At 58.1% G+C, this 26,525-nt stretch overlaps 10 protein-coding genes across 10 annotated transcripts; 6 read left to right on the top strand and 4 right to left on the bottom strand.

Annotated features, from left to right (window-relative positions):
- Window positions 1-46: 46 nt before the first annotated feature.
- On the bottom strand, window positions 47-1,839 carry MKK02DRAFT_40141 (uncharacterized protein; the record flags this gene model as incomplete). Its single annotated transcript, XM_053090970.1, has 2 exons — window positions 47-970; window positions 1,174-1,839. The coding sequence occupies 2 exons, from the start codon at window positions 1,837-1,839 to the stop codon at window positions 47-49; spliced, it is 1,590 nt and encodes a 529-aa protein (XP_052949591.1).
- Window positions 1,840-2,225: 386 nt separating this feature from the next.
- MKK02DRAFT_40140 (uncharacterized protein) lies at window positions 2,226-4,629 on the bottom strand (the record flags this gene model as incomplete). The annotated part of the gene is made up of 5 exons (XM_053090969.1): window positions 2,226-2,332; window positions 2,380-2,449; window positions 2,503-3,900; window positions 3,948-4,174; window positions 4,221-4,629. The coding sequence occupies 5 exons, from the start codon at window positions 4,627-4,629 to the stop codon at window positions 2,226-2,228; spliced, it is 2,211 nt and encodes a 736-aa protein (XP_052949590.1).
- Window positions 4,630-7,072: 2,443 nt separating this feature from the next.
- Window positions 7,073-10,035, top strand: MKK02DRAFT_19374 (uncharacterized protein; the record flags this gene model as incomplete). The annotated part of the gene is made up of 3 exons (XM_053086084.1): window positions 7,073-7,255; window positions 7,342-7,591; window positions 8,039-10,035. The coding sequence occupies 3 exons, from the start codon at window positions 7,073-7,075 to the stop codon at window positions 10,033-10,035; spliced, it is 2,430 nt and encodes an 809-aa protein (XP_052949589.1).
- Window positions 10,036-13,228: 3,193 nt separating this feature from the next.
- Window positions 13,229-15,046, top strand: MKK02DRAFT_19326 (putative oxidoreductase; the record flags this gene model as incomplete). The annotated part of the gene is made up of 7 exons (XM_053086077.1): window positions 13,229-13,523; window positions 13,579-13,712; window positions 13,760-13,964; window positions 14,011-14,184; window positions 14,240-14,566; window positions 14,642-14,858; window positions 14,911-15,046. The coding sequence occupies 7 exons, from the start codon at window positions 13,229-13,231 to the stop codon at window positions 15,044-15,046; spliced, it is 1,488 nt and encodes a 495-aa protein (XP_052949588.1).
- A 369-nt stretch (window positions 15,047-15,415) lies between these two features.
- Window positions 15,416-16,459, top strand: MKK02DRAFT_40137 (uncharacterized protein; the record flags this gene model as incomplete). The annotated part of the gene is made up of 2 exons (XM_053090968.1): window positions 15,416-15,632; window positions 15,684-16,459. The coding sequence occupies 2 exons, from the start codon at window positions 15,416-15,418 to the stop codon at window positions 16,457-16,459; spliced, it is 993 nt and encodes a 330-aa protein (XP_052949587.1).
- Window positions 16,460-17,696: 1,237 nt separating this feature from the next.
- MKK02DRAFT_40135 (uncharacterized protein) lies at window positions 17,697-18,155 on the top strand (the record flags this gene model as incomplete). The annotated part of the gene is made up of 1 exon (XM_053090967.1): window positions 17,697-18,155. One exon carries the CDS (start codon window positions 17,697-17,699, stop codon window positions 18,153-18,155), a length of 459 nt encoding a protein of 152 aa, XP_052949586.1.
- Window positions 18,156-18,446: 291 nt separating this feature from the next.
- Window positions 18,447-20,078, bottom strand: MKK02DRAFT_29781 (uncharacterized protein; the record flags this gene model as incomplete). The annotated part of the gene is made up of 7 exons (XM_053087906.1): window positions 18,447-18,515; window positions 18,570-18,642; window positions 18,700-18,775; window positions 18,828-19,007; window positions 19,072-19,864; window positions 19,924-20,004; window positions 20,049-20,078. The coding sequence occupies 7 exons, from the start codon at window positions 20,076-20,078 to the stop codon at window positions 18,447-18,449; spliced, it is 1,302 nt and encodes a 433-aa protein (XP_052949585.1).
- Window positions 20,079-21,556: 1,478 nt separating this feature from the next.
- Window positions 21,557-23,020, top strand: MKK02DRAFT_40133 (guanine nucleotide binding protein, alpha subunit; the record flags this gene model as incomplete). Its single annotated transcript, XM_053090966.1, has 8 exons — window positions 21,557-21,602; window positions 21,648-21,780; window positions 21,871-22,152; window positions 22,195-22,356; window positions 22,415-22,479; window positions 22,538-22,809; window positions 22,863-22,935; window positions 22,992-23,020. The coding sequence occupies 8 exons, from the start codon at window positions 21,557-21,559 to the stop codon at window positions 23,018-23,020; spliced, it is 1,062 nt and encodes a 353-aa protein (XP_052949584.1).
- A 270-nt stretch (window positions 23,021-23,290) lies between these two features.
- Window positions 23,291-23,741, bottom strand: MKK02DRAFT_40132 (mitotic-spindle organizing gamma-tubulin ring associated-domain-containing protein; the record flags this gene model as incomplete). Its single annotated transcript, XM_053090965.1, has 4 exons — window positions 23,291-23,368; window positions 23,458-23,528; window positions 23,578-23,610; window positions 23,687-23,741. The coding sequence occupies 4 exons, from the start codon at window positions 23,739-23,741 to the stop codon at window positions 23,291-23,293; spliced, it is 237 nt and encodes a 78-aa protein (XP_052949583.1).
- A 606-nt stretch (window positions 23,742-24,347) lies between these two features.
- On the top strand, window positions 24,348-26,460 carry MKK02DRAFT_19524 (uncharacterized protein; the record flags this gene model as incomplete). Its single annotated transcript, XM_053086107.1, has 5 exons — window positions 24,348-24,539; window positions 24,593-24,704; window positions 24,764-25,215; window positions 25,276-25,459; window positions 25,532-26,460. The coding sequence occupies 5 exons, from the start codon at window positions 24,348-24,350 to the stop codon at window positions 26,458-26,460; spliced, it is 1,869 nt and encodes a 622-aa protein (XP_052949582.1).
- Between the last annotated feature and the right edge of the window lie 65 nt (window positions 26,461-26,525).

Genomic DNA, 26,525 nt, shown 5'->3' with positions numbered 1-26,525 from the left:
CGCCCCGCTGTTGACATTACATCTGAGCCGCGCAAGACAGACCTCTTCAAGGTGTAAATGTCCCATATCCCCTCTCAGCACTCCCTTCTCGACTTGCCTCAATACTGACGCCCCCTCGGCCTCCCCGGCTGTCAATCTGCCCGCCTGCTGCCGCTCCATCCTCTCGCCCTCTCCGCCCCACCCACCCCATCATCTCACCATGTTCCCTCCCTCCGTCCCCTGCCCCCAATCCCGGACCAGGCACCGATCCAGGTCCAGTCAAAACGCTCCCCCAGCTTCTCCCGAGGAACCTGGCACTTCCTGATCGCCTCACCCCTCCAGCTTCCCCACCTCCACCTCCCGCCCTAGACCCCAGTATAGGCTGGCCGGCAGATCGGTCCGTTAGAGCGAGCGCAAGGCCCGAAGTCACGCTCAGGCTGGGCGGGATGATCCGGTGTGGGGACAGTGGGGGAGGGAGGTCGATGATGCTCGATTCGGAGAACAGGGAGGAGGTCTCGGATGCGTCGTCCTCGACATCAGAGGATGAGTTGACGGAGAAGCCGTCCTCGTCGTATCGGTCGTCGTGGTCATACTCCTCGTCCGAGTGAAATGCAGCGTGCGGAGCCTCGTCGTCCAGCTCGTGATTCGCGTAGTGCGCACCGCTAGATAGACCAGCCTGGAGTGCGCCTTGGCTAGCATGATGGCGATATGCCCCAAAAAGGCCCCCGACGCCCCGGCCCCCGTCTCCTCTTCGTGAAGCAGGCGAGACAGCCTGACTCCTCTGCCCCGGCCCCGGGCCCGCTCGTACCCCTCCCCGAGGCCTGGCGCTGGAGTAACGCCGAATCCTGGCGGACTTGGGCGTGTACTCTAGGTCCTCCGAGTGGAAGGCGAAGGGGACGTCTGTTTGGCGGGGCTCGCGAGGAGGGCGGAGGGAGAAGGGGTGGGACCTGTGTGAGGGGGGCGAGAGGCGGAGAAGGAGGAGATAGAGGATCTGTGGGAGTTAGCTGTATGAATTTCCAGCTCGATACTAGGCATGGGGCCTAACAGGACCATGATAGGGTTGCACCTGGGGAATGGAGGGAGACGTACGTATTCCGAGATACAGATCAGTATAGTCTACAGGCGTTAGCTTATATCCTATGCACCTAGACAAGGCCTCCATGAGAGATGTTGGCACTGGAAAAGAAAGCTTACCATGTAAAGAAACCAAGACTGTCCACCTCCTCCCCCTTTCGCATGCCCAGCTGGCCCACGTTCATGCCCTACCCTCCCGCCGTGGCCCCCTCGCGCGCCCAGCCGCTCCGCACAGTCCTCCCATATCCCCGCTCCAACGCTGATACCACACACAGCCGCCACCCATCCGCCTCTCGCCCTCCAGCGTCTACTGCATCCGACGACCAGGACGAGAACGACCGCCCTGCAGCCAGCTGCGGTGAGGAGCAAGCCGGCACCTGTTGATGTCGCGGATTCCGCCGTCCCCGCCGCTACTCCAAGCGTATGTCCAGGAGACAGAGCAGAGAGAGACGAGAGGACATAGTGATGATGGATGGTATACGCCAAATCGAGTAACGAGGCGATAGGTAAAGGGTATGGATACCTCAGGGCCAGTCCCGCCGGTATACCCTCCCCGCCATTGGGCAGAGAAGGGAGATGGAGGTCTTTGTCGGGAGACCGCTTGATGAGGACGGGAGCGTAGGAAGAACTCGAAGCGGTTGAGTAATGGCCGAAGTGCGGCCCGCGAGATGACGAGGAGGTGCCGCCCGTGCTCGGACCACTAGAGCTTGGACCGCCAAGGGCGTTGAAGCCGGTGTCGGGGGCTTGAGACGTTCGAGCTCGACTTGGGCCGCCGAGTGAGTCCATCGCCGTGTGCCTCTACTGACGAAGATGCAGTCTCTGGACGGGGGTATCTGAAGCCCAAAGACGAAAATCAAGCACAATCAATGTACAGTCCTTCTGCATCATGTGTTTGCTCTCGCGCGCGAAAGTGAAACGCGTCGGGTTGTCTGAGCGTGTTTCGTCTGTCCGCTAGCTATGATGAGCAGGTGTAAGAGAACGAGCTGCGGAGGGAACAGTATGAGTATACGGTCTGTCGATATAGACGGACAGAGTGTAAAGAATACAGGAGCGGTACATAGAGCGTCTCTACCGATATTCTATACAACAAACCAGTCCACATCTCGTCCCGCTTAGCTAGCCCCACAAGCATCAACAGCACCCATCCCCCAGTGCTTCCATCTCGCATGAACCTATATCGGATATACCGGCGCACCGCCTGCGGCTGTCCGAGCTGACCCTAGTCGCTTGTTATACGCGAAGATCTGCTCCGCGTCCGTCAGGCCGATTGTATACCCGCCTGATCTGTCAGCGAATTAACACTATAAACGGACATCAGATACTCACCGTCAGTGCATACCGCCTTGCTCTTCATCTGATCACACAGGTCATCGATCATGAGATTGTCTACGCTTGCCTGAATCATCAGCCTACATCCCCAGAAAATCATAAATTCAAGGCAAGACTGACAGTTTTGTTCATGCCCATCAAGACCCAAAGCTCGCTCGGCTTGAGTCGCTTCCCATCCGCCCCGACGACATGTACCACCTCTCCCGGGTTCGCGCCCGCCATCTTTGTCGTGCACCCCGGCAAGGAGCCTGACGCCGCACCCGCCGCCTGTCCAGGCGAATGATGGGTGTACGACGACGCCGCGGTCGATCCAGTGGACTCGGGACTGGCCGAGTTGGACATGGACATACTGGACGTAGACGCCTGCCGAGCCGCCGCGGGCGAGTGCGCGTTCGACCCCGACCCAGATGCCGACGCCGAGCCCGACGCAGCCGGCGAGGGCGTGAGGTTGAGGTAAGCCGTCGGGCTGAACCCAGTGGGCGATAGGGTGAACGCGGCGGACGGGGACGCACCCCCTCCAGACTGCTCGAGCAGTTTCTGGAGCTGAGCGTTAAAGTCGTCCGTCTGCTCAAAGTCATACAGGGGTTCCTGGGGCGCCTCGCTGGTACCATTGAGGGAAGCGAGGAACTCGTTGATACTGTCGTCATTGATGTTGGACCAGTCTTGTTGCGGCTGCGCCTGGCCCGGTTGGCCGGCGGAGGCAGGGGCAGACTGGTCCCGGAAGGCCATACGATCGGCGGGGGCGTTGACCCACGTTGAACCGCCGAAGGGACTGGGCACGGTCTGGGGACCGGCGAACTGATCCCCAGACTGGCCGAAGCTTGGCGCCGCGGTCGGTCGACCAAAGGCATAATTTGGGACGGGTAGGTCCTGTTGAGGTTTGGGAAGGATGTTGGACGTGCCATTAGGGTAGAAGCTTGCCCAGAGGGCGTCTACTTCGTCCTTGGCATTGCTGGCCGAGCTCACGGGGGAGACGGAGGGGGTAGGGCCAGTAAAATTGGCAAAGGGGTCCGCGATACCCGGGCTGACGCGAGGCTGTGGCACCTCCCGCCCACCCAGTGCAGCAGCAGTGATCTGCTGGTTCGCCGCGAGGTCCCGGGACCATTCCGGCCGAACGCCCATTGCGAACGCGTTGAACATCTCCGCGTTGTCTAATGACAGCTTGGATGAACCCGATGCGCTCGAATTGACCGAAACGAGGCTTTCGGGCGACTCGACCATCCCGCTCCCGCTCCCGCTGGATGAGCGGTGTACGAGGTCCGGCACATCGTGGATCGACCGAAGCTCGTCATGGGGAGGAGTGGGTGGCTTGGACGCCTGTGTGTTGGGCGCAGGTACGCTTGTCCGGCCGTGCGTGGTGGGCGTGGCTGCACCGCTGACCGGCATGGTGAACGTGAAGGCCGCCTGCTTGAGCGCGACATTCTCCTCCTGGAGCCGCTTGAGGAGACCCCGGAGGTTCTCGTTCTCGACTGTAGTAGAGTATGATTTGGTCTCGAGCTCATTGACCTTGTCTTCGAGCTGGAGAGTCAGCTGTGAGCCGGGGGAATACGTCGCGGCCAGCTTACATCTTTGACCTTGGCTTCTCTTCGCTTGCGGAAGGCCTCTTGGGCTTGACGATTCTGCACCTTTCGCTTCTCCGCCTTGCTCATCTCCTTTGAACCCGCATCTCCAGCGGCTCCACCAGTTGACTTTCGACCCCCTCGACGACCTGATCCTGCTGCACCGCCGGCGGCCTTGTCATTTCCGTGCGCACGTTTGTCTTCGTGGCCGTTTGGGTCATCTGATCCTGAGTCTGGATTATCAGCCAAACTCCCTCCACTCGAGCGGAGAGGACCTACCCTCATCCTCATCGTCGTGCTCCTGGACTGTATGCCCATGTCCTGCCTTTCGCTTATTCACCACCGCAGCCTCCGATCCTTTCCTCCCACCGGCACCCGCACCAGCGCTCGCTCTACGGGCCATCACCGCATCCTCCTCTGAATCGGTATGCATCACCGCACGTAGCCCTTCCGGACTCTCGCTCGCCGCATTGGAGGACGACTCGGGCGTGAGTTCTGGCGTGTCCCGACCGGGGACGGGCATATTGAAAAAGGCCGAAGGTGGGAGGGAGGTCGGGTTGGGATTTGTGTAACCCTGGGAAATTTTGGGAGTGGGATCGGCGAGGAGGTCGTCGAATGAGAAGGAGGTCATGTCGTCTGCGGAGAGGTAAGAGAGAAGCGCGGAGGTGTTGGGGGAGAGAGTGTCCATTTTGGGTTAGGGGAATTTGGGTGGGAAGGAGGAGTTTTGGGTGAAAGGATCGATAGATGGTATTCAAGCTAGCGTTGTCCGCGCTACCTGCACGAAGAGTCCTGACTAGGCGCGAAGTGTGGTTATTGGCGCGCTGCGCGATGGTGTGTCTGGAGCAGAGGGGCCGGCGGAGCGCTGACGAGTGGTAATTTCGATCAACCCGGATGGCCGAGGCGAACGGTCAGAAGTTCGACCTCTTAATGTCCGCAGTATGCTACAGCGTTGTACGGTAGACGCTGTGGCGGAGAGTTGCTGTGGGCTATCGGAAGCACTACAGTATTGATGTCTTCTTAGACAGCTGAAGATATAGAATGTTCGAGTAGAACGTGCAGGTGCGAGATGAGCATGAGCGGAGCCGAGGTGTAGAGTCAGCGACTCGCATGCTACCAGCGCTAGCGCCGAGGCGGATCTCCCCCGCGATCTGAGTGAGGTTACGGATAAGAATTGTAATAGTCCATTCTCAATAGCAAATTCTCCATTTACTAATCAATTCGCCACTTGCGGCAACTCTCCGGCTTTGCTGATTAATCACTGAATTTAGCGTGCCACGTGGCTTGAAAGTCAAATGGTGATGTGCAATAAAGTTTTCTCTCCCAATTTGCCTCTCTCGGCGAGACCGCGCTGTCTTCGACTCCTTCCTTTCTGAAATCGTCCCGTTCCCGTTCCCCACCCCAAGCCCTACAAGCCCCGAGCCGAGAAGCTTCCACCTGAGTTACCCGAGCTCCGAGTAAGACAGCAGCTCGTTACACTCAGAGACGCGTAGACACGAAGGGAAATCAGTCGCTAAATCGGCGATCGACACGCCGAGATTAGAGCCCATACCTCCTTTCAGGTCACAGCTCCACAAACATCCGCCCCCTCACTCTCACCCGAACAACGCCGAGGCCGCACCTCCGTCGATCCGCCGCCTCAGCTTGGAACTTCGGAGTGGAGGTAGTCCACCTGTACCGTGAGTGTCATAGCACAACGCCACGCGATGGTGATGGTCAGAGTAAGCTGATGTCGATCAGGCATGTCGCGTCCATCACAGTGATCACGTCCTCCAGTCATGTCGGCCACTACCGCTCCTCTTTCACCACCCGCTGGGCCCTCGGCGGGATTGACCAATGGCTCCATCAGCTCTCCTCTCCTGAAATCACCTGCACCTCCCTCGCCCGCTACGTCTACCTCCGCCGCTATACCCAAACCAGGTACACCACGTACAGCCACCCTAAACTTCGGGCAAAATGCAGTCGCAGGTCCCTCCCGCCCGCCTCCACCCGTTACCGCCACATCCGCCTCGACGACCAATCCCTCCTTCTCGCCTGGTGCCTTTGCTGGGCTGAATGGATCGCCCATGAACGGTGGACCCATGCCGAATGGGTCAATTCGTCCACCACCACAGGACCCGTCCCTGCCCGTCCAGGCGCGATTGATGCTCGCTCATCAAGCCATGCAGGCCAACTTGCAGCATCATCAGCAGCAACAGCAGCAGCAAGCGGCCATGGCGGGAAGGAACGGGCAGCAACCAATAGCTGGGGCAGCGCAGCAGAATGGAGACGGTACAGGCGGGAGGGAGGGTGGAGGAGGCGCCGGTGCACCGGACATGTCCACCATGGCGGGTGCGATGGGGATGCTGCAGGGTATGCATGCTATGCAGGGGAGTGCAACAAGCAAAGAGGCTATGATGAAGCAGGTAGGTCTAGTGCCGTGCGGCTTATGTCTGCAAGAGCTGACAATATAGCTGCAAGCTTTGACAAATACCCGGATGCAGCGAGATCGCCAGTTATCGACTGGCTCTGCTCAAGCTGAACGGCCGTCACAATTGATGATTCCGCCATCATCTTCTCCGTCCATGGCCAACGCACAGGCCTCCGCCACCTCCTCCGCGCCCTCCCAGCCGAGTGCTATGTTTCCTGCTCATCAGCCAGGCCCTCACCCCGCCCCAACACCCCCTCAATCCGCGCCCACCCCTACCCAAACCACTGCACCATCCCCAGCTCCCTCTCAAAATCCGCCAATACGGCCTCCACCACGCCAACCATCTCTGAACGGGATGACTGTCAACACTAACGGGGCACCCGGTTCCGGTCAACCACCGGGCATGCTGGACGAAGCGGCAATACGGGCGGCCATGGCCAATATGACGACCGAGCAGCGCGAGGCGTTCATCGCGCAGCAAAGGGCTAGGATGTTTGTCGCCCGACAGCAAGCCGGGATGGAGCAGGGACAGGGACAACCCATATCGTCTGGTCCTGGATCATTTCAGCCAAGGCCGCCCGCCGTACCTGTCGGGAACGGTCCTACCGCTCCGCCCAACCAGGCTCAAGCTTCCACCCCCTCCGCTCCTACACCGACCGCATCGGCTCCCACCCCCTCCTCTGCTGTACCTAATCAGTCGGCCGCTGCTGCCATGGCCGCCGCCATGGGTCCCCAACGACGGCAGTTCATCCAGTCTTTGCTGTCGTACCATCGAAATATGGGGCAGACTCCCCCAGCCGAGGTATTCTCGGGACCATTACCAGGCGCGATCGAGATGGGGAGTTATACCGTCGAGCTGGTAGATCTGTTTATGACCATTATGCGGCATGCGAATGGGCACGCTGGTGTAGGTTGATCTTTTCCTCTATCTTCCCTCTCCAATCTTCAGCGAGGCAGAGTTGGCAGACGTGAGAAGATAGCTGATCTCCACAGCTGTTGAAGAATGGCGAACCCCATCCCGTCTTTCGCAACTATGTCCAAACGCACGGTTTCCCATCCCAACTCCCATCTTTGGTCAACATGCCAAAACCGCCCGGATCGACCCTGCCTATGCCGGATCAAACGGACGATCCGGTCAGGTTCCTGTATATGGTGTATGTGACGTACCTGCAGGGGTTTGAACATCATATGTTGAGGCAGAGGAGCGCGATGATGCAGAAGCAGCAGCAGCAGCAGCAGGGTGGTCAGGCGCCGGGACAGCAAGGGCAGCAGGGACAGGGCCAGCAGGGTCAAGGACAGCAGGGACAGGGACAGGGCCAGCCGGGCCAGCCAGGGCAGCAGGGGCAGCAGGGTCCGGGACAGGGACAGGGACAAGGGCAAGGGGGCCAGCAGCAGCGAGGTCCCGGGCAGCAGCAGCTTGGTCAGCCTGGTCAGCAGCAGCCGGGTCAGTCGGGGCAGTCGCAAGGCGGTCAGCAGGGGCAGGGCGGACCGCAGCAGGGCCAACCGACATCCGAGCAGCGGCAGGCGTATCAGCAGCATCTGCACATGCAGCAGCAGCAGGGCTTCCAGCAGCAGCAGCAGCAGCAGCAGCAACAACAACAATCTCAGCCTACGCAGGCGCCAACACCGACCGTCAACCCTTTCCCTCCTCCCACGCCGACCATGTATAACGCCATCAACCCCTACCAAGCGCCAACACCCACCGCTAGCACCCCAGCGGCGATGACCGCTCCCAGCCCCGTCATGTCTCACTTCCCTTCCTCCATGGCTGGCGCATCACCTCATACCTCTCTTCCGCCTCACGTCGCTCAATCACCTGCCGGACCGGTACATACTCCCTCGCCGCCCGCTCCGCCCACTGCCAAAGGTCGGCCCAAGGCTCGGAAAGACGGGAAGGCGGGTCCGGCGCCTATACAAGCCACCGGACTGCCGAGTACCGGAATGGGACCTGCTACCAGTTCGCCGGTCACTGCGACGCCAACGAGCGCGGTCGCTGGCAAGAAGCGCAAGAAGGGGAAGAAAGAGCTTGCGGCTGAAAAGGCCGCACTTGCCGCCGAAGGTGGCGATGCCTCCGTCCCTCCCACACCTACCACCGCAGTCTCCACCGCGGGTCCTCCCGCCCGACCGTCGACCCCCAAGCGCGCACGCTACAAGGTCGAATACCGCCCCCTCCATCACCCTGTCAGCCACATGTGCGGCTGGGACGAGCGCGCCGTCGCTTCCACATTCGCCAAGCACAATCTCGCCCAGCCGGCGCGCTCGATCCGCGAGCTCGAGATTGTCGATATGGAGGCGATCCTCATGGGTCTTCGGTCGCGGATGCGTCGGGAGATGGGGTATGGGCTGACGGTGCTGAGTATGCTCAGCATGCCGCATCCCGAGGAGAATAGCATGGGCTTGCCCATCGCGCGGTTGCAGGATATATACCTGGAATTGCTGGAGCTGCTGGAGGAGCTGGCACTGGGTGATGAGGGGTTAGCGGGATGGAAGAAGGCCAGAGAAGGAAAGGAGGGGAAGATACAGGAAGACGAACAGGAGGCGAAGATGGGGTTCATGGACCTAGAACAGCTCGGGAGGGATAGTGACTGGTCTGTCCCTGATACGACCGACGCGCCTAAACGGAGAAGAGACCATACCGGCGGGGATACCGACCTCATCCTATCCATCGTCAACCTCCTTCGAAACTTCTCCGTCATGCCCGATAATCAACCCATCATGGCGCAGCACCCCGCCCTCTTTCACATCCTCGCTGCCGTCTCGGACATCTCGCTCGCGCGCCTTCCTACCCGCGGAACAGGGGACGAGCCTTACTCTATCCTCGAGCTCGGTCGGATCCGGCGGGACTACGTATCGATCCTTTCCAATCTCGGGCAACATACAAGCCTTCGGCTCGTCGAGCCCTGGGCGGTCCTTTCCATCCATCGGTTGCTTGCGTCCTTCCTTACTTCCGCATGGTCCGCCCTCGGCGCCAAGGAGAGCTGGTACGCGGCCTACATGCCCGTCCGGGAGGCCCCTCTGCCCATCATTCACTCGGTCAATCGTGCGGTGGAGGCATGGTGTGTCCTCTCCCAGGCAGACACGAACCGCGAGGTTCTGTCCAAGATCCCAGGGGATGAGCTCGTAGCACTCTACGAAGGGCTCGTGCGCCTCCTCCCCAACACCCGGAGACAGGAGGAGGCGCTCCAGATCCACGAGGATGTGTTGGTCATGACGGAGTTCCTCGCTTTATCGCTGTACTCGCTCGCCTTCCTCGCGCCCGCATCGGTTAGGACACGGATGCGCCACGTCCCCGGTGCGCTAGGCATAATTCTCCATCTGATCCAAACGACAGCAACGTCCACTCCACCCCCTCCGGTCCTTACGTCCGGTCTGGGCGCCGCTGCGCCCACTCCGCCCATCGACGGCCGGGGCAATATCTTCCACGTGCTTTGCAGACGCCTGGCGGAGACGCTGGGTGTGCTGAATGGGACGGTATCGTGTACGATGGACGGGCAGGTCGGGATGAGCTTCTCGGCGGCCCTGGGGGGAGACGGGGATGGGGACGGCTGGAGCTTTGCGAATCGCCCGGTGGAGAGGGGTTGGTTAGCCGGGAGGGAAGAGATGGTTTTGGGGTTGATTGGGAGGAATGGGGTGGATGCGTATGTGAGGCAGGAACTGGATGGGATGTGGTGGGCTGTGGGCGAGTAGGGAGTGCAGCTGTACAGACCAAGAGGGGAGATAAGCGAGAAGTATATAGACAGAAAATCAAAGCGAGGGAGATGTAAAAGGGCGGGGAGTTTGTGTCGTTTTTGTAGCTCTTGCATTGTGGTTGGTCTAAGTAGCTGACTAGTACTGATGGAGCTGAAGATCCACCTCTGACAGAGATATGCAGATTACGAGCACGGCATGTGTGCATAGTGCGATTCTGTGCATGATAGGCTCCCGGTATGTCTCGTCTTTCGCTTCGTGACGCGCTAACGATCTGCACTCCGGTCAGACGCTGCCGCTGATACGTCTCACTGCCTGAAGTACGACATTGCTGCTGGAGTATTCACACCTAAGGACCTCCAGTACTCGATGCCCCTGTACCCGAAGCGCGACTGTCGTCCCAAATGCCCGACGCGTCGCTTGCGCTCGGTGCTGATGATTGAGCGCTGGATCGTCCTCCGCCGTACACGCTTTGATCACTCCAAGCGCTACCCGTCTGCGTCTTGTCTGCGCGTCCGGCACAGTCTCCGCATCCGGCACAGCTCTTGTAACGAGGATTGCCATTCGAATCTACCTCATGAGGGTCGAAGCCTGATGCGGTCCGGGCCATGACGGTTGTCTTGATGGGTCCGCGGTATGAATTTCATCCCAGTTAGCCAGTGTCCTGACTGCTCATGGCCGAACCTGAATACAGGCTCAACCACTCATTTGACTCACTGCCGACGCGCGAATCGGGACTCTGGCTCCCACCCCAAGAGGATTGGGACTGTTGAGAGAGGCCGGACTGCCCAGAGGTGTAGCTCATGGCGGATAACGGGTACTGTGGAATATGAGAGGGGTGGTGGTCGTGTTTTGAACTGACGAGTGAGAATGAGATATTCAATATCTGATTCTGAGATGGGAGGAAAGTGTTGTGAAGGAGGTATCGAAGGCTGATCGTGCCGCTATATATCTCTTCCCAGACGATGGCTCAGGCCCAGGTTCACCTTTGACCAGTATCTGCTAGAACGTGTAAGAACGGGTACTCCCTTCCAGCGGCTCCTCGAGGTGGCTGGTATGCGGAGACCACCCCGAACAAGTGTCATCTGCGATATCCTTTGATCCGCTGACCGACCCCCAACATGCCAGAAATTCTGCCCCTTTTCTGGTTACCCCTGGAATCTTTGCAACACACCAAATGCTGCTGCGCGGCGTGTTGTGTGGACACTGTCATCGGCCAGTCGGATGTGCCCTTCCTGCTCGACTGACGTAGATGGCGCTAGTATCGCGTTGTCACAAATCAGCAGGACGGGGTCCTTCCGGACCCGGGATGCGGAGACTCATAGTGATCAGTCTGAGGGGGCAATCGCTCCTCATAATTTATGGTCTCCGATAGTCTCTGATAGTGTCTGATAAAATCTGACAGTCTCTGACAGTTGACACAGGCTCAGTCGATCCCGGCAAGTCACCCTGGATGCGTCTGTCTTCGGATCAGGCGACCTGGCCCTCAATTCTCGGCCCGCCTCCGTCTGCCCCCTCTGCTCGTCCCAAACGCTCGGCTCGGATCCCAAGATCTCGACTCGCTCCGTTCCCCGTCACCCACGCTCGACTCCGACGCCGGAGCGCTGGGGCCCGCTCCGCCATACCCGCTCGACGGCGAAGCACTGACGTCCCGGCCATACTCGCTCGTGCTCCTCCCGCAGCTGGAACGGCTTTGCGTATCCAGCCTGCCATCGACAAATCTGGCGTGGTTCCTTCCCCTTCTCAATTGTCGACCGCGACTGTGATCGCTGACGCCTGAGCTTTCCGCTTCAGAATCCCTTGCCGAATCTGGGGAGTCCACGTCCTTGAGCAAGAAACCCCACTCAGAGCGTGAGCCTGCGTCCTGATCAGCTGAACGTCCCCTCAAGACAGCGATAACGACCGGGACCATATCCGCAAGGCTTACCGTCGGTGCCACGGCCGCTGGAAGCATGATCGTGGTCATCTTGGCTAGATTGCCGGGACTGCGAGACACCAGAGTCAGAGTCGTACGAGAAAGCACTCATGGCGCAGGAAGGGTAACTTCGTGCTTGGTAGTATGTGGCTGTTTGAGGTATGAGCTGGACGTAGACGGATATGAGGGATGTGGTCTGGATGACTGGAGCATGAACAGACCAAGGACCTCGCTTACGCACCTTATATAGGTGGCGGAGTGGCGTCCGCTGCCATGAGCGGGGCTTGAATGATTCGAATCTCCCTTTCTCACACAACGTTCCGGGATGCGCCCGAATATTGATGGTCCTTTCTGGCAGTCTCTATTGCGCCTAGAGACCACTAGTACCTTCCACGACCTTCCACTAGCATGGAGGATGGTACGGTGTGGGCCCGTGCCTAAAACGCGAGTTTGGCCGTGTGGCTAATGGCAGCACTGTGGCACATGCTCGGACATCCTAGCGCAGCGATCTCGTGGTGGATTGATGCCCCGAGATGAGAGCTACTGTTCATATCCTATACGCAGGGCCGGCATTCATGCTAGGAGGAGTCAAGGTCGTCTGGTATGTGGTCACACATTCGGGTGGCGAATCCCAAGCAATTTCATCCCTCTTGACTGATGAAGTAGCCCGCTAGCGGTACATCTTGTCGGGCCGTGGGGTCTGCCAATCAGCTGAGGACCCGCATGAGGTACGTCCACTTGCAATTTCAGCGTCATTGAAGAAGGTTGCAGCTTCAGCTTCTCTACAGGACCGTGGCAATCCCACCTGGTACAGCAGAGTGAATCTCGGCGAGACTCGGCCTCCCACTTGAGGTCTTCCATTCGCGACCATTTTTGGCCAGAATTTTTGTCATTGCGCCCCGAGCGGCCTGGCACGTTCCCACAGTGCCATGGGCCACATGCAGACCCGACAACGAGACCGTGGCAACACTGTGGCAACGGGAGAGATCTGGGAGATCTCGCTGAGATCAGCCACTCTTGGCGAGGAATGTGATGAGTCATCAATCTGACTCACCGTGCCGGTCTGTGCCGGTACGACCGAATGACGTATTCATGATGGTGGATTACCAAGGCACGGTGGAGGTGGAGGCCGCCCTGCGCGCCTTGCTTGCTGACAGAGACCACTTGGACTATGAAGTGACCTTCAAAAAGAGGACTCTCACCCCTCATACCAGTTCTCACACCCCCACAGAACCACAGCTATCACCTCCCACCTCCAACTCCAGATCTCAGCTCAAAATGGCTCAGCCCCAAGTCCGCCTTACCCCAAACGGTTACGAGTACGGCCCCGCCCCTCACTCCGCCAAACCCTCCGCCTCTGCCGACTCTGGCAAAGACGGCCAGGTGGCTCCCTTCCCCAATCCCAGGGCTGAGGGGTACCACGAGTACCTGCCGCAGCAGCCATACCCTATCGGCTCGCTCTTGCCAGCTGAGAAGTTCAAGCAGAACGCGAAGCCGCCAAAGCTCTTTGATGCGTTGACCATCCGGGGGGTGGAGTTCCCGAACAGGGCTTGGGTGTCGCCTATGTGCCAGTGTGAGTATCTTTACTGATTGATACAGTCTCAGCAGACTATAGCTGACTTATACAGACTCCTCGGACTTTGGAAAGGCTACCGACCACCACTTTGTCCACCTTGGCTCCATGGCCATGCGTGGCTGGGGGAACATCATGGTCGAGGCTTCGGCTGTCGTTCCCGAGGGCCGGATCACCCCGGAAGACTCGGTGAGTACTTATCGGTCTGGGCAGAGGAAGGTCGGCTGATTCAATAGGGTATCTGGTCCGACGACCACATCCCCGGCTTCAAGCGGATCGTCGACTACGTGCACGGTCTCAACAGCAAGATCGGCATCCAGCTCGCACATGCTGGTCGCAAAGCATCGACCCTCGCGCCATGGGTCCAGATGATCGCTGGCGATTCGGGATGGCAAGGCGGGTCCGTCGCCAGCGATGCCAACGGTGGTTGGGGCAGTGGAGGTAAGCACAATGTATTGTCATCGCAGGACATGAGTTGATAATGCAGTCATGGGTCCCTCAGACATCTCGTATAATGAGGGCAACTACCCGGACGTTGTCGCTGCTTCCTCCGAGTACATTGAGGATCTCAAGAAGGCGTTCCTCGAGGCCGTCGAGCGGTGTAAGACCATCGGATTCGACTTCATTGAGCTGCACGGGGCGCACGGGTATCTCTTCCACGGTATGACCTTCACCCCCCTCCTCTACTGTCGCTGGGGTTCCAGCTGATATCTCAGAGTTCACCTCACCTCTCTCCAACCGCCGTACCGACAACTACGGCGGCAACCTCGAGAACCGTCTTCGCCTCCCCCTCGAGGTCACCAAGGCTGTCCGTGCGGCATGGGATGGACCGCTCTTCTACCGTCTCTCCGCGTCTGACTGGCTCGAGGAGGTCGACGGACCCGAGAAGGCCCACCCGGGAGAGAAGGAGGAGTGGGGATGGTGGGGTATCGAGCAGACTACCATCTTTGCTGCGCAGCTGAGGGATCTCGGCGTGGATCTCCTCGACGTCAGTTCGGGCGGCAATGACAAGCGACAGAAGATCACCGTTGGACCAAAGTACCGTACGTCAACTTCTCTCTTTCCCCTATATCGACTTCTCTCTTTCCTTTATACTCTATCGATAGCTGATCGTGCAGAGGTCCCCTTCGCCGCGCACGTCAAGAAGAACGTACCGAACCTCCTCGTTGGCGCCGTCGGGATCATCACCGAGGCGGAAGAGTCCAACTCCATCATCGAGGACGGCGAGGCAGATGTCGTCTTCATGGCTCGGGAGGTGTTGAGGGATATCGACTTCCCGCTCAAGGCGGCGCAGACGCTCGGTGTGGCGGTGGCACCGGCTGTGCAGTACGAGCGGTGAGTTCTGCGTGGCTATGATATCCTTTTGATGTGAAGCTGAGGACCTCAGCGCCTGGACTCGGATGGTCGTTGTCAAGGAGCCAGGAGAGACCAAGACGAAGAAGCACAGGAACCCCGAGGTGGAGGGTGAGGAGGGTAGGGCGGATGACCACAAGGAGGAGAACCCTCACCAGTCCATCCCTTAAATTACTTGAACTCAAAAAATGTCTAGTTTGACAGACCCTCGTCCGTGAACATACCGATGTAGCAAATTGTTTGATCGCCCTCAAGCTGTGTGATGCTCCGATACTCATGTTAGCGGCATTCTCCTGGTGAAACTGATGATGAAACCTCGCACATCAGCGATTGCGGTGACCAAAGGAAGCAGTCCTTTGAGGGCGCGGAGCCTGCTGTCTCTGAATGATGTGACATGTTTGAATTGTCAAGGGAGACAGACTGGTCTACACTCCGCCATGGGGCTGCTCACACCAGATCCGCATCGATTTCCAGGCCGGTACGAGCCCTAATTGGCAAGACATGCTCCTACCTCTGTACCACCTGACAACTTCACCGTCATGTTCGAATTCAATTCGCCCCCATCGTATCAATGTGAAGATCCAATGGACACAGATTACTGGGATCGTCTTATGGTCGATATAGTCGATCCCTACCTCAGGTACCTCGATACTCTCGACCCTGGCTGTGCCGGCCCGAGCGAAGCTGGGAACAGCAGCGAAACAGAGGGCGGCGACGAAGCCAGAGAGACTTCTAGCGATCTAGACTGGTATTGCGGTATGTGATAGCTTGCAGCACAGTTCGGCTACATAAGCTGACACCTCTCAGGCTCAGAGCCTGATCCACAGCTGGAGACGCAACCGACAGCCGATTCGCCACCGTCACCCGCTGCGCCCTCACCGAATGACGTGAGCGGTGTCAACGATCCCATGGCGCCTGACCACAGCATGTCGAGTGCGCTCGAACCCTTCGTGACCGCCGAGGAAATAGCGGATCTCAGGTCACAGGTCTCGACCACGGGTGTGCATAGTGTCCTTGACAAGTGGAGCCGGGCTCGCTGGAGGGTGTACAAAACAGGAATCCTTAAGACAGCATTGAGAGGCAACATCGCTGTCCCGTCCGACGCGAGTCTCTTCGAGGAGGGGCAGAAGTACAGAGCTGCCCTGATCACAGCTGCACTGGATGATCTACGGACGGATGACACAGTCTCCACAAGTGCCGCCGCAGACATCGAGAATACACTCGATTGGCCATTGTGGCAGCGCAATTGGCTAAGAGACCTCGACCCTGGCTCTGAGCATTACCAAAGAACCTTGACCATTGCGGAGATTATCAAGGCGATCGAAGGCATGGACCACCCGGAAACGAGGACCACCCGCCAGAAGAACGACCTGAGACGCAAGAGGACGACCAACGTTCCGATCGTGCAAGACGCAGCGAGCCGGGACGTGACTACGGACGAGGTCGCACGCAGGTGTTACGCGGTTGAGCAGACTGCGAAAAGGGGGCGAGACGAAAGATATAGGCAGTCGTGGTGCCAGGAGACGGTGAAGGTTGATCTCGAGCAACAGTCTTGTGCTGAGGGGTTGAATATATTGAGCTGAGCAGTTTCGGTGTAGAGATTGACCTCCAGGTCAGTAGTGCGTGAGAGTCAGTCTGTATGCAGAGGTGATAGTTTTAGTGGAACGGTGCATGCTGTATTCTACTTGAGGCCATCTAGAGTGTCTGAGGTAGCGGTGCGCCCAAAGAGGCTGGCGTCCGGGATAAGACGAAGCACGAACAGCTAGCGGCGAGAGACGAAATACCATTTCTTACTATATAGGGGGCACTCCACGAGTAGGCGGCCTATCCATGCTAGTACGGGCGACAGGTAAGTCCAACGGCGATGGCAAGGATGTCCCACTTCAGATGTCCGGGAATGGGTAGTCATCAATACGCTTGATGGGAAGCAGCGAGTTTTACGATGGCATGCAGGTCATATTACTTATAGACTTATAGTATGGTTGTGAAAGCGGTCAGCCATTGATCGGAATCGTACCAGCCGAATCGCCGCGAGTGCGAACTTGTCGCGACCGCCAAATCGGTCGTACGCAAGACGTACGGCCGATCCTTGGCTGATCGGATCGGGTGATGACGATGAAGCAGAGGACGTGATCCTTTGAGAGCGAGGGGTTGCGACCGCCGATGAGCTCTCATGTGTTAGCAATCAGCCTGACGTGTTTTCAACTATGAAAGGACACGACCATGTATGCACTCCGCTCAGAGAGACTGGTGAGACCGCGATAGGGTGATAGACCCACGCTGAAGAACTGATCTTTCCTTTCGCCCCACACCTGCGACAAGCATTGCAACCCACCATGTCTTCTCGTCAAGATTACAGTGAGCAGTCAGCCCGCGCGTTCTTCAAGGACTTCTACGACACCCCCGGGACAGAGGTTGACGGAGACGAGGACGAGCAGGAGCTGGACGTGCTCACCCAGTACCCAGCATTCAGCATGAGTGAAGCAGGAGAGGGTCCGAGCGAGCCTTACTGGCCGACCGGTAGGTTCCCTCAATGTCATCCAACCTGATGTCGTTACAGGTCCGCGTTACGGAAGCGATGATGAGAACTCCACTGGCCCTGCCCCTTTTCCGGTCAGTGGCAGTGCAGCAACCCAGATATCCAAAGGCAATGAGGGTGGAGTGACGCACATTCCGGAGGAGGCCTGCGCCGCAGGCAAAGATCGCATCAGGTTTACGAAGAACATGTCAGCAGAAACCAAGTACACGAACCAGCTTTTACTGGACCAGTGGATGAACGATCGCTGGTGATCGTACCAAAAGAGCGACATCGAGCCTGCAATGGCAACGGGCAAGGTCTCCAAGAAAGCTCGGGCATCGAAATCACGAAAGAGCCGGTACAAGGCCAAGCTGCGCGAGGAGGTGGAGCGATATTTTAAGACGTCCAAAGGTCTCATCGGCCCAGATGATGTCGCAAGCATCGAAGTGCCAAACTGGCCGGACTGGTTGAGCAAGAGGTTGCGAAAGGCGGGTTCGGATCCGGAGGAGGCTGAACGTACCAGATTCCTCGGGGAGTGCATTTTGAGCATCGAGGATCGCGATCAAAGATCCGCGAATGCTGACAAGAAGATGCTCAACAACCTCCGGCGCAGGAGATTTGCGTGCGTCCCGGACGTCATTGCATCAGCGATCGACCGGCAGCCGACCGTCAGCGATGTCGTTGAGAGGTACTGGAGCCTTGAGTCAGAGAGAAAGCGCACGGGCTACAAAGATGCCTGGAGCACAGAGGAGGCGAAGTGAACTTCGGGGGACGAAGGCATTTGAATTGGAGGGTCAGATATATCTGGATACTGTGGTACAAAATGAGTTGAGGGTCCAGAATCAGATCAAGAGGGGTGAGCCAGTCCATAGAGGTCAACATGTTAGTGAAGTTGAATACCAATGTCCCGATCTGAGCTCGGGTTTCGGAGGCGCTCGCGCTGCACGGCAAGATGTCCAATGGACGATTGACTGACCTGGTGCCCCGTTGCTAGCTCGCACTGCAGCTCACAGGGGAGATCCATCCATGCGGTAGGAAGGATCCCGCATTAATTACTCCGAAAGATCGACGGGTCGCGGCACAGAGTACGTCACACGCAGGTTTGCGGCGTCCTGGAGCAGCTACACCATCGTCAGCTCGCACTCCACATCGGACCACTCTTGAAGCAGACTCACGCGGTCAATATCCAGAGGAGGGAGATCCAGGAGCATCATCTTGACTTCACCCCCATCGAGCTCTTCTAGCGTCCTGGTCCGGTGTCAGCGCTTCCCGTAGCGTGCTGACGAGGGGATGTGGTGGACTTACTCGCGGCATGTAGCTAGGACGGCTACGCACACGTAGCAGTGCAGCTCGAACATGTCGTCCGCTGCGAGATAGGCATCTAGTTCATGAGCATTTCTCCTTGAACTGCTTCGAGTCTGAAAGAGGCGTACCCCATAGCCGCATCACATTGCCCAGCCACATCTCCTTTGCGAACAGCGTTTGAACCCAGCTGAGAACGATATCTTGATACCGTACTTGCTCGTCCTCGAAGTATGAGAACAGCTCTGGCTGGGCCATTCTGAACAAGGTAAGAACCATGGCTAGTCGGGATGACAAGGGTGGGAACGACCCTACTGGATCAGCAACTCCCCTTCTTCCACCCCTATGACTTCTTCCCTCTCAAACAGAACTTACGCATACGCCCCGTCAACTTCCCAAACCCAAGATACACAGCTACCGGCCTCGTCAAGCAACACATGAACGGCGTAACCAGCCACACCCATTCCCGTTCCGTGCCCTCCAGCCCTGTCGTCCGGCGCCTATACTCCCCATCCCGCCCGTCTTCCCGCTCGGCGTGATAAAACTTGCCCAAGACCTCCTCGAGCAGCGCGAGATAGCCGTGGCGCGTAGGCGGGACTACCGGGGGCGGAGGGAGGAACCGGCCGTATTGCGTTCGAAGGGTCTGCTGGTCTCCTCCGGCCGGAGCTGAGGATGGGGCGGGGTTGGAAGAGGGGGTGGAGGACGATTGGGTCGGGGTGGGGAAGAAGGCCGAGCCGGGAGCGGAGGAGGAGGAGGGCTTGATAGGTGGGCTAGAGGCGGGGATGGAGGTGGAGCTTGAGGTCGAAGAGGGCGGGGCTGGCGATTTGGACGGTCCCGCCTCGTCGCCGGCGATGGCGATGGAGGACGATACTGCCCGTCCATATCCAGTATCCTGCGCTCTACCGCCCGCTGCCTCTCTGCTTTGTCTCCCCAATGACGAAGGCTGCTCCCCTGCCTGCTCGGCCGTGATGCTCGAAATCAACCCGGCATACGTCGGATTGAAGAACCGGTGCGTGTGGTGCTTTAGCGCCGTCTTGAGCAGGAGCGCTGATAAGTTCGACGGTAAAGAAGAGGGGAGTAGGGCGTAAGAGGATGAAAGCGCCATGACAGTCGTTATCTCGTTTGTCTTGTCCTCCGTGAGGACGCCAAGGAGGTACATCCATACTTCCTGTAGAGTCAGCCGATTCCGCAGACCGAAAATACAGAAGGAGGGACAGATGGACTCACTCCTCGAACCCGAGGCGTTATCCCGTGTCGTGCATTATCGCGGAGCTTGTCGACCTGGACGTGCTGCTCGGCATTGAGGAGCTAGTGGCTTCAGCGCAGCTCCTACAGAGACGAGGATGACGCACCTCGACATAGTCCTGGAGGTTGGTGCTCATCTCATCGCTCCCAGCTCTCTCGCGCGTTCTAGTGACGCGCTGGAGATGCGCTGAGCTGTCGATGCGAAGCTATGACGGAGCCGCCGACGTGCTCTTGGGTCCTGGAGACTACAGGCGGAGTGTGATGGAGGAGCTATAGCAGCGATAGAGTGCAAGGCACCAGAGGCGCATCACCCAGTTGACGCTAGTAGTCGCTCAGGCACGGTTCAAATTGCCTCTTGTCCAAACGATGATCATTCCTCGATCACAGAGGCCTTTTTGTTCTCGTCCTCCTCGCCCTTGTCGAGCTCCTTGTCGTAGTCAGCTGCACTCGCCAGTAGCCCCGAGCGAGCCGGACAACAGTGTGCGTTCGCAGGCACCGTTCTCGGCGCTTGCAAACTCGTCGCGCATCAAAAGCGAAGTGATGCCCGCTTGCGGCAGTGATACAAGCGATTGAGGGAAATAAGGTTCTGGAGGACAAGGTAAATTCTCCGATGACTGATCATCACCTTGTGGCCCTTGTCGGCAGCGTAGACAATGCCGACTTGAGCGGAGGGATGATATGAAGTGTGCGGACAGCAGAGGGGATGTCGGTTTCGTCCTTCATCCTGCCCTTTACCTTCATTACCAGCGCTAGCCCTTACATTGGGACGCATAGAAGCCTAACCAAGCCAACTCGCCTGCTGTCCATCTGTCCTCAGCTCGTCGGGTCCGATATCCTCGCCGACTCGTTCACCCCGACAGATCGTCCACTACCACCGAGAAAGCACTGCCACATCCCCATCAGCACACGCTCGGACACTCCCCCTCCCCCTCCTCTCGCGTGGCCCCCCTTGTGTGTTTCAGATTACCCCTTAGCCCGCCATTCCGCCCGCTCGATCCACCCTCTGCCTCCACCTTTTCGCCGCTGCGCCCGGACCAACTCGCATTCGGTCGCGTTTCAGCTCAGAGCTAGTCTGGACGAGACTTTTGCTTCTCATCTTACATCTAGGTGGCGACAGACAGTGATCAGTGATCGCTACGGCTACCACTTCTTCACCTTTTTCAGCACACCGGAGAGTTAGGTGAGTCCCTCTGTCACTCCTCCCCACATGGCCCGCAGATACACACATCTTGTGTGCCCTCCTTCCAACCCGTAGTAAGCCTTGAAGGGGCTCCCTCGGAGGAGGGAGATGTCCGTCTCCGAAGCTCCTCCCGTCCTTTGGTCTAAGGACAGGTCGACAGGGGGATAATTAGTCGTCGTGAGGGCGACTTTTAGCACGCGCTCGGACAGCTTGTTCCCCCATCACCCTCACTCGGCTAGTCATCAATCATCATCGCTAGCGCTGACACTACTCAGCTCCACCTCCTTCGCAATCCCGTCCTTACCTGATATCTCGATTCATACCCTTCGCTCCTTCACAAACAGATATCTGCACCGCAGGAACTACTTGGCCACCCGCCTTCGCCTTCACCTTCACCCTTCATCCTAACCCCTTCATCCATCCACGTCAGTCAAAATGGGCTGCGGTCAATCAGTCGAAGAAGATGCCGCTGGCAAGGCTCGTAAGTCTCCGCCCGATGAAAGCGCATGCACAGCTGACAGGACAGGTAACCAGGAGATTGAGGAGCAGCTGAAGCGTGATCGTATCAGCATGAGGAATGAGATCAAGATGTTGCTTCTTGGTGCGGGAGAGTCGGGCAAGTCGACAGTGCTCAAACAGATGCGGTTGATATACAACAAGTAGGTCTTTGCCCATCATCCCACCTTTGAATACTCTCATCATTCCTCCTTCCCTTCCTTCTCCTCACGAGACATATGGCTGACGCACAGACCCTACGACGCCGAAGAACGCGACTCCTTCCGAGAGATCGTCTACTCCAACACGGTCCAATCCATGCGGGTCCTTCTGGACGGTGTCACCCTCATGGGCATCACCATCCACCCTGCCAACGACGCGCGCTTCAAGTCCATCATGGAGGCGCCGGTACAAGTCGAGGGCGGGCAGATGCCACCGATGCTCGTGGATGCTGTAGCGGGGCTGTGGCAGGATCAGGGCGTCAGGGAAGCATTCAACAGGCGGAATGAGCTTCAATTGAACGACTCGGCCCCCTAGTACGTTTGCCACCCTAGAGCGAGAGACGAGCTGACCATTAGCTACTTTGACGCCATCAACCGGATTGCGGCGTCCAACTATATGCCGACGGACCAGGATATCTTGCGTGCCCGAGTCAAGACGACGGGTATCACCGAGACGCACTTCAAGATTGGCGAGTTGACGTACAAGCTGTTTGATGTTGGAGGTCAGCGGTCAGAACGGTAAGCTCAACTCCTGGATCCATTGGTGACGGCCTCGGGGGAGAAGCTGACCAGATAGTCGGAAATGGTTGAACATCTTCGACTCGGTCACAGCCTTGGTCTTCCTCATCGCCATAAGCGAATGTGCGTATCCTCAGCTACTAGGACTTGTCTCTCTTGGGACTTCGAGCTGATCATCCAGACGACCAAAAGCTATACGAAGACGAAACCGTCAACCGGATGAGCGAAGCCATGACCCTCTTCGAATCAGTCGCCAACTCGCGATGGTTCATCAAGACCTCAATCATTCTCTTCCTCAACAAGATCGATCTCTTCCGCGCCAAACTCCCATATTCACCCTTGGCGGATACGTTCCCCGAGTACAAGGGCGGCGGGAACTATGATGCCGCGTGCTCCTTCTTGCTGGAGAAGTTTGTGGGGCTCAACAAGAACCCGAGCAAGTCGATCTATGCGGTGAGTTCCTTACTTCCGATGTTCGCCAAGGGGAAGATGAGCTGACATGGTAGCACTACACCGACGCGACAGATACGAGGGCATTGTCGTTTGTCATCTCGGCGGTGAACGACTTGCTGATTCAAAGTGAGCTGGGCGGGCTCCGTCAGAACAACACGAGAATACTTGAGCTGACCCATCAGCGAACCTCCGGGATTGTGGTCTGCTATGATCGTCTCCTTCTGTCCGGCTTCTTACAACCTTCCTCTCTGTCAATATATAGTCACACTCCTTCTCTGCTTGTACTTGAGAACCGCACCGCTTTCGGTGCGATTCCACACACTCTTTGGGCTCTGTGGGCTGGGTCAGTCTTTCGTATCCTATGCACTTCTACATGTGAATTGACGTCAGCTGAGGCGCTACCTCATCCCTTGGTCCATATATACAACGATACTCGGAAGCTATCATACAATACCTCAGCGCTGAAGGATCCTGTCGATGATCATCTATCCTGCGCGTCTTCCGCCTGTTGTCGGGCCTGCAGCTTCTCATTCTCCCTTCTCAGCTCTTTGATGACAGCCTACCGGTCAGCCACTGCTCTCTGAGCATAAAGATCTCGCCCAGTCGACGACGGAGGGGAGGGGGAGAGGGGGAGAGGGGGAGACGTACAGCGAGGGTATCGGGGTTGGCACCCGCCTCGATCATACCGACGCATATAGAAAGTTGCTGCTTATCGAGTCCTGCCCAGTCAGTCTCCAAGTTCCCCGATGGCGACCTCAAAGGTATTACCGGTCGATAGGAGCTGTGAGAGGTCATGTAACGCTACAGGCGTCAGCTTCACACCACGAACAGGGCGAGATGCGCCGAGGTATGCGATACGCAGAAGGGGAGGACGAACAGTCTATCGTTTCTCGGGCATTCTGCAATCGCAGCTCATCCTGTGTGGAGGACATCTTGACCTGTCCAGCTGTAAGAAGTGGCCCCGAGGGATACAGACCGGTCCTGGAAGTGATCACCGATGAGAAATGAGGCAAAGGACGAAGGGCACCCTCCAAATTCTGAAACCTCTTTGACAAGCTCAAACACTTCGACGCTCCATCATCCATCTACACCGTAGCTATCCTTTCTCCCTCTCAGCTCCACCCTACCCCCGCCGAGCCCGCAGAGCGTAGCATGTTTCAGCCCCCATGTCGACACACGAGCTGAGACGACGACCACGCCGCCGAGGACATCCGACTGTGAATACCCCTACTGCCTCTCGGTCACATACCGACGACACCCACAGCGAGACCGGGACCGACGATACCGACACGGACGAGGACGCGGACAAGCGCAGAATCGCTCAACCTCATCATACATCTTTGGGGGATACAAGGTCTGGGTGGCCAGTCGACCTCTCGGAGATCTTTGCGCAAATCTACGCTATACTCTTAGTTGGGTATTCGACGCTCTACTCGGGCTTCTTCCAGGCCGGGAACGATATGACGCTCGGAATACTCCGTTTCTTAGGTGTAGGGGCCGTTGCAGGGTCTGGGGAGGAGGGAGATGAGGGGATTGGGATGGAGAAGAGGGAGGTGGTTGGGAATACGAAGCGGAGGAGGCGTGTCGAAGGTGCCGGTACAGACTGTGAGTCAAATCCCCCCTGTTTTGGGTGGGAAGAGGCTGGGCTGACTGGTGTAGCGGATAAGGGGTTCTATCCGGGTATGGTAAACCTTAGCGGCACGCTGTGTTATATGAATTCTGTCCTCCAGGTATGAACAGATCCGACGCAATGTGGGGCGAAGGGGAGGTGGCTGACATCCAGTCCTTCGCTTCGATTCCATCGCTCGTCACTCACCTAGAACGCATCATCGCCCTCGCAGTAGAGCTTGACGTCCCAACACCGATCGCAGACACCCTCATTGAGGTCTTACAAGGTCAGCTAAATATCCCAGTGCTTCCCATTGGATCCGCCCGGCCAAAGCTGACATCCTAGACCTCAACACCCCCTCTCCCCGACCTCGCCGCCCTATCCGCCCCACCTCCCTCCTTTCTGCCCTCTCTACCCTTCCTACAATCCAGCGCCTCCTTGGCACCCGGGAACAGCAAGACGCCCACGAGCTGTTCCTCGTCCTTGCCGATGCGGTATCCGTGGAGTCTATCAAGGTCGCCGGGGAGGTTTCGCGCTCGAGGGGGTTGGGGGAGGTATTGACTTTGCAAGGATGGGCAGCGGGGAAGGCTGCTGGATTAGGGAGAATAGGGGGCGGCGGGATGGGGATGAAGAAGGGGGAGAAGGAAGAGGCAAAGCGGAGAGTCAAGCGGCAGAGGGGGCTGGCGCAGCCTTGGGAAGGGCTCATGGCTCGCCGGAGGGTGTGTAAGGTCTGTGGCTGGTGTGAGGCGGTCAGGATGGAGCCCGTGGGTGGGATGGAGCTGTCATTACCGCAAAGCGTGAGCTAGAATGACCCGTCTGCCACTTTTCGATTTGCAGGGTGATGAGCTGACCTACAGGGCGACGTCTCTCTTGATGCCTGTATCGCGCAATACCTCGCTCCTGAGCTCCTTACGGGCGTGACATGCGAGATGTGCTCCCTCCGGCGCACGCACGCGCACTATCAAGCCGAAGTCGAACGGCTCTCCAACCTCCCTTCTTCCTCCGCTGCCTCATCGTCCAAACCCATCCGGGCCGGGTCGGGTTCATTCGGCGCCTTGGAAGATCTCCGTACTACCCCTTCGTCCTCGACCGCACCCGCACCCACAGCCTCAGCAGAGATGACACCCGCCCGCCGTAAACGCGCCAAAGAGGCCAAACGTCTCGAAGGCCGCCTGGCCAGCATGCTCGAATCAGGCACCGTCTCGCATTTCGGCGAATTCCTTCTCCCGCCTCCCTCCGCCGGTCCCTCTACCGCCGCAATACCCATCAAGTGGCAAACGGCCAATACAAATTCTGTACGTGCGGCACTCATCACGCGGCCGCCCCAGACCCTCCGGCTCCACCTTATCCGGAGCGAGTATACGCCATACGGCGTGCTCCTCAAGAAATCGGCGCGCGTGGGGTATCCTGTGGTATTGGATCTGACGCGATTCGTTACAAGGGGAATATGGGATGAGCGGACTGGAGTGCTGGGAGCTCTGGCTGAGACTGGGGAGGGAGGGGCGGAGGGGAAAGGGGTACAACGGAGGGTACTGTATCGCCTCGAAAGTGTCATTCTGCACTATGGGTACACGCACTCGAGCGGGCACTACGTCTGTATCCGGAGGAAACCGACAGCTACCCGGTCTACAATGGCGTCATCCTCCTCGTCGACGTCGTCTGAGGGTACTTCCCACCCCGGAAGTCGGCGCCCAACGCATATCACAAAGTCCTGCCCCGACGGATGTACCTGCGAATCGTGTGCGTATTTCGGGCAGGTGAGGGAGGAAGAAACGATCCCGGGGAAAGGGTGGTTACGGGTCAGCGATGATGAAGTGGAGGAAGTGGGGGAGGAGGCGCTGGTGGGTAGTAGGAGTCAGGTGGTTATGCTGTTCTATGAGCGGGTGGGGGAGTATGCGGGACCCGAGAGGAAGGAGGGGAAGATACAGGGACAGGGGCAAGCGGAGAAGGGGAGGATGGAGGGGGAGAAGAGGGATAGGGAGGAGGATTATAAGTTGGGAAGGAGGACGCCGGAGGGGGGTCAGCACCAATGTGAGGGATAATCGATCGGACGGGGGTGACACTCAACGAGCGCGGGTCCGCCCCCTCGAGGTTTTGAGAGCTACAT

The sequence above is a fragment of the Dioszegia hungarica genome (assembly GCF_025882075.1).
Source record: "Dioszegia hungarica strain PDD-24b-2 chromosome Unknown MKK02contig_2, whole genome shotgun sequence".
Classification (NCBI taxonomy): Eukaryota; Fungi; Basidiomycota; class Tremellomycetes; order Tremellales; family Bulleribasidiaceae; genus Dioszegia; species Dioszegia hungarica.
The sequence above is the reverse complement of the archived record's forward strand: the minus strand, read 5'-3'. Positions and strand labels throughout refer to the sequence as shown.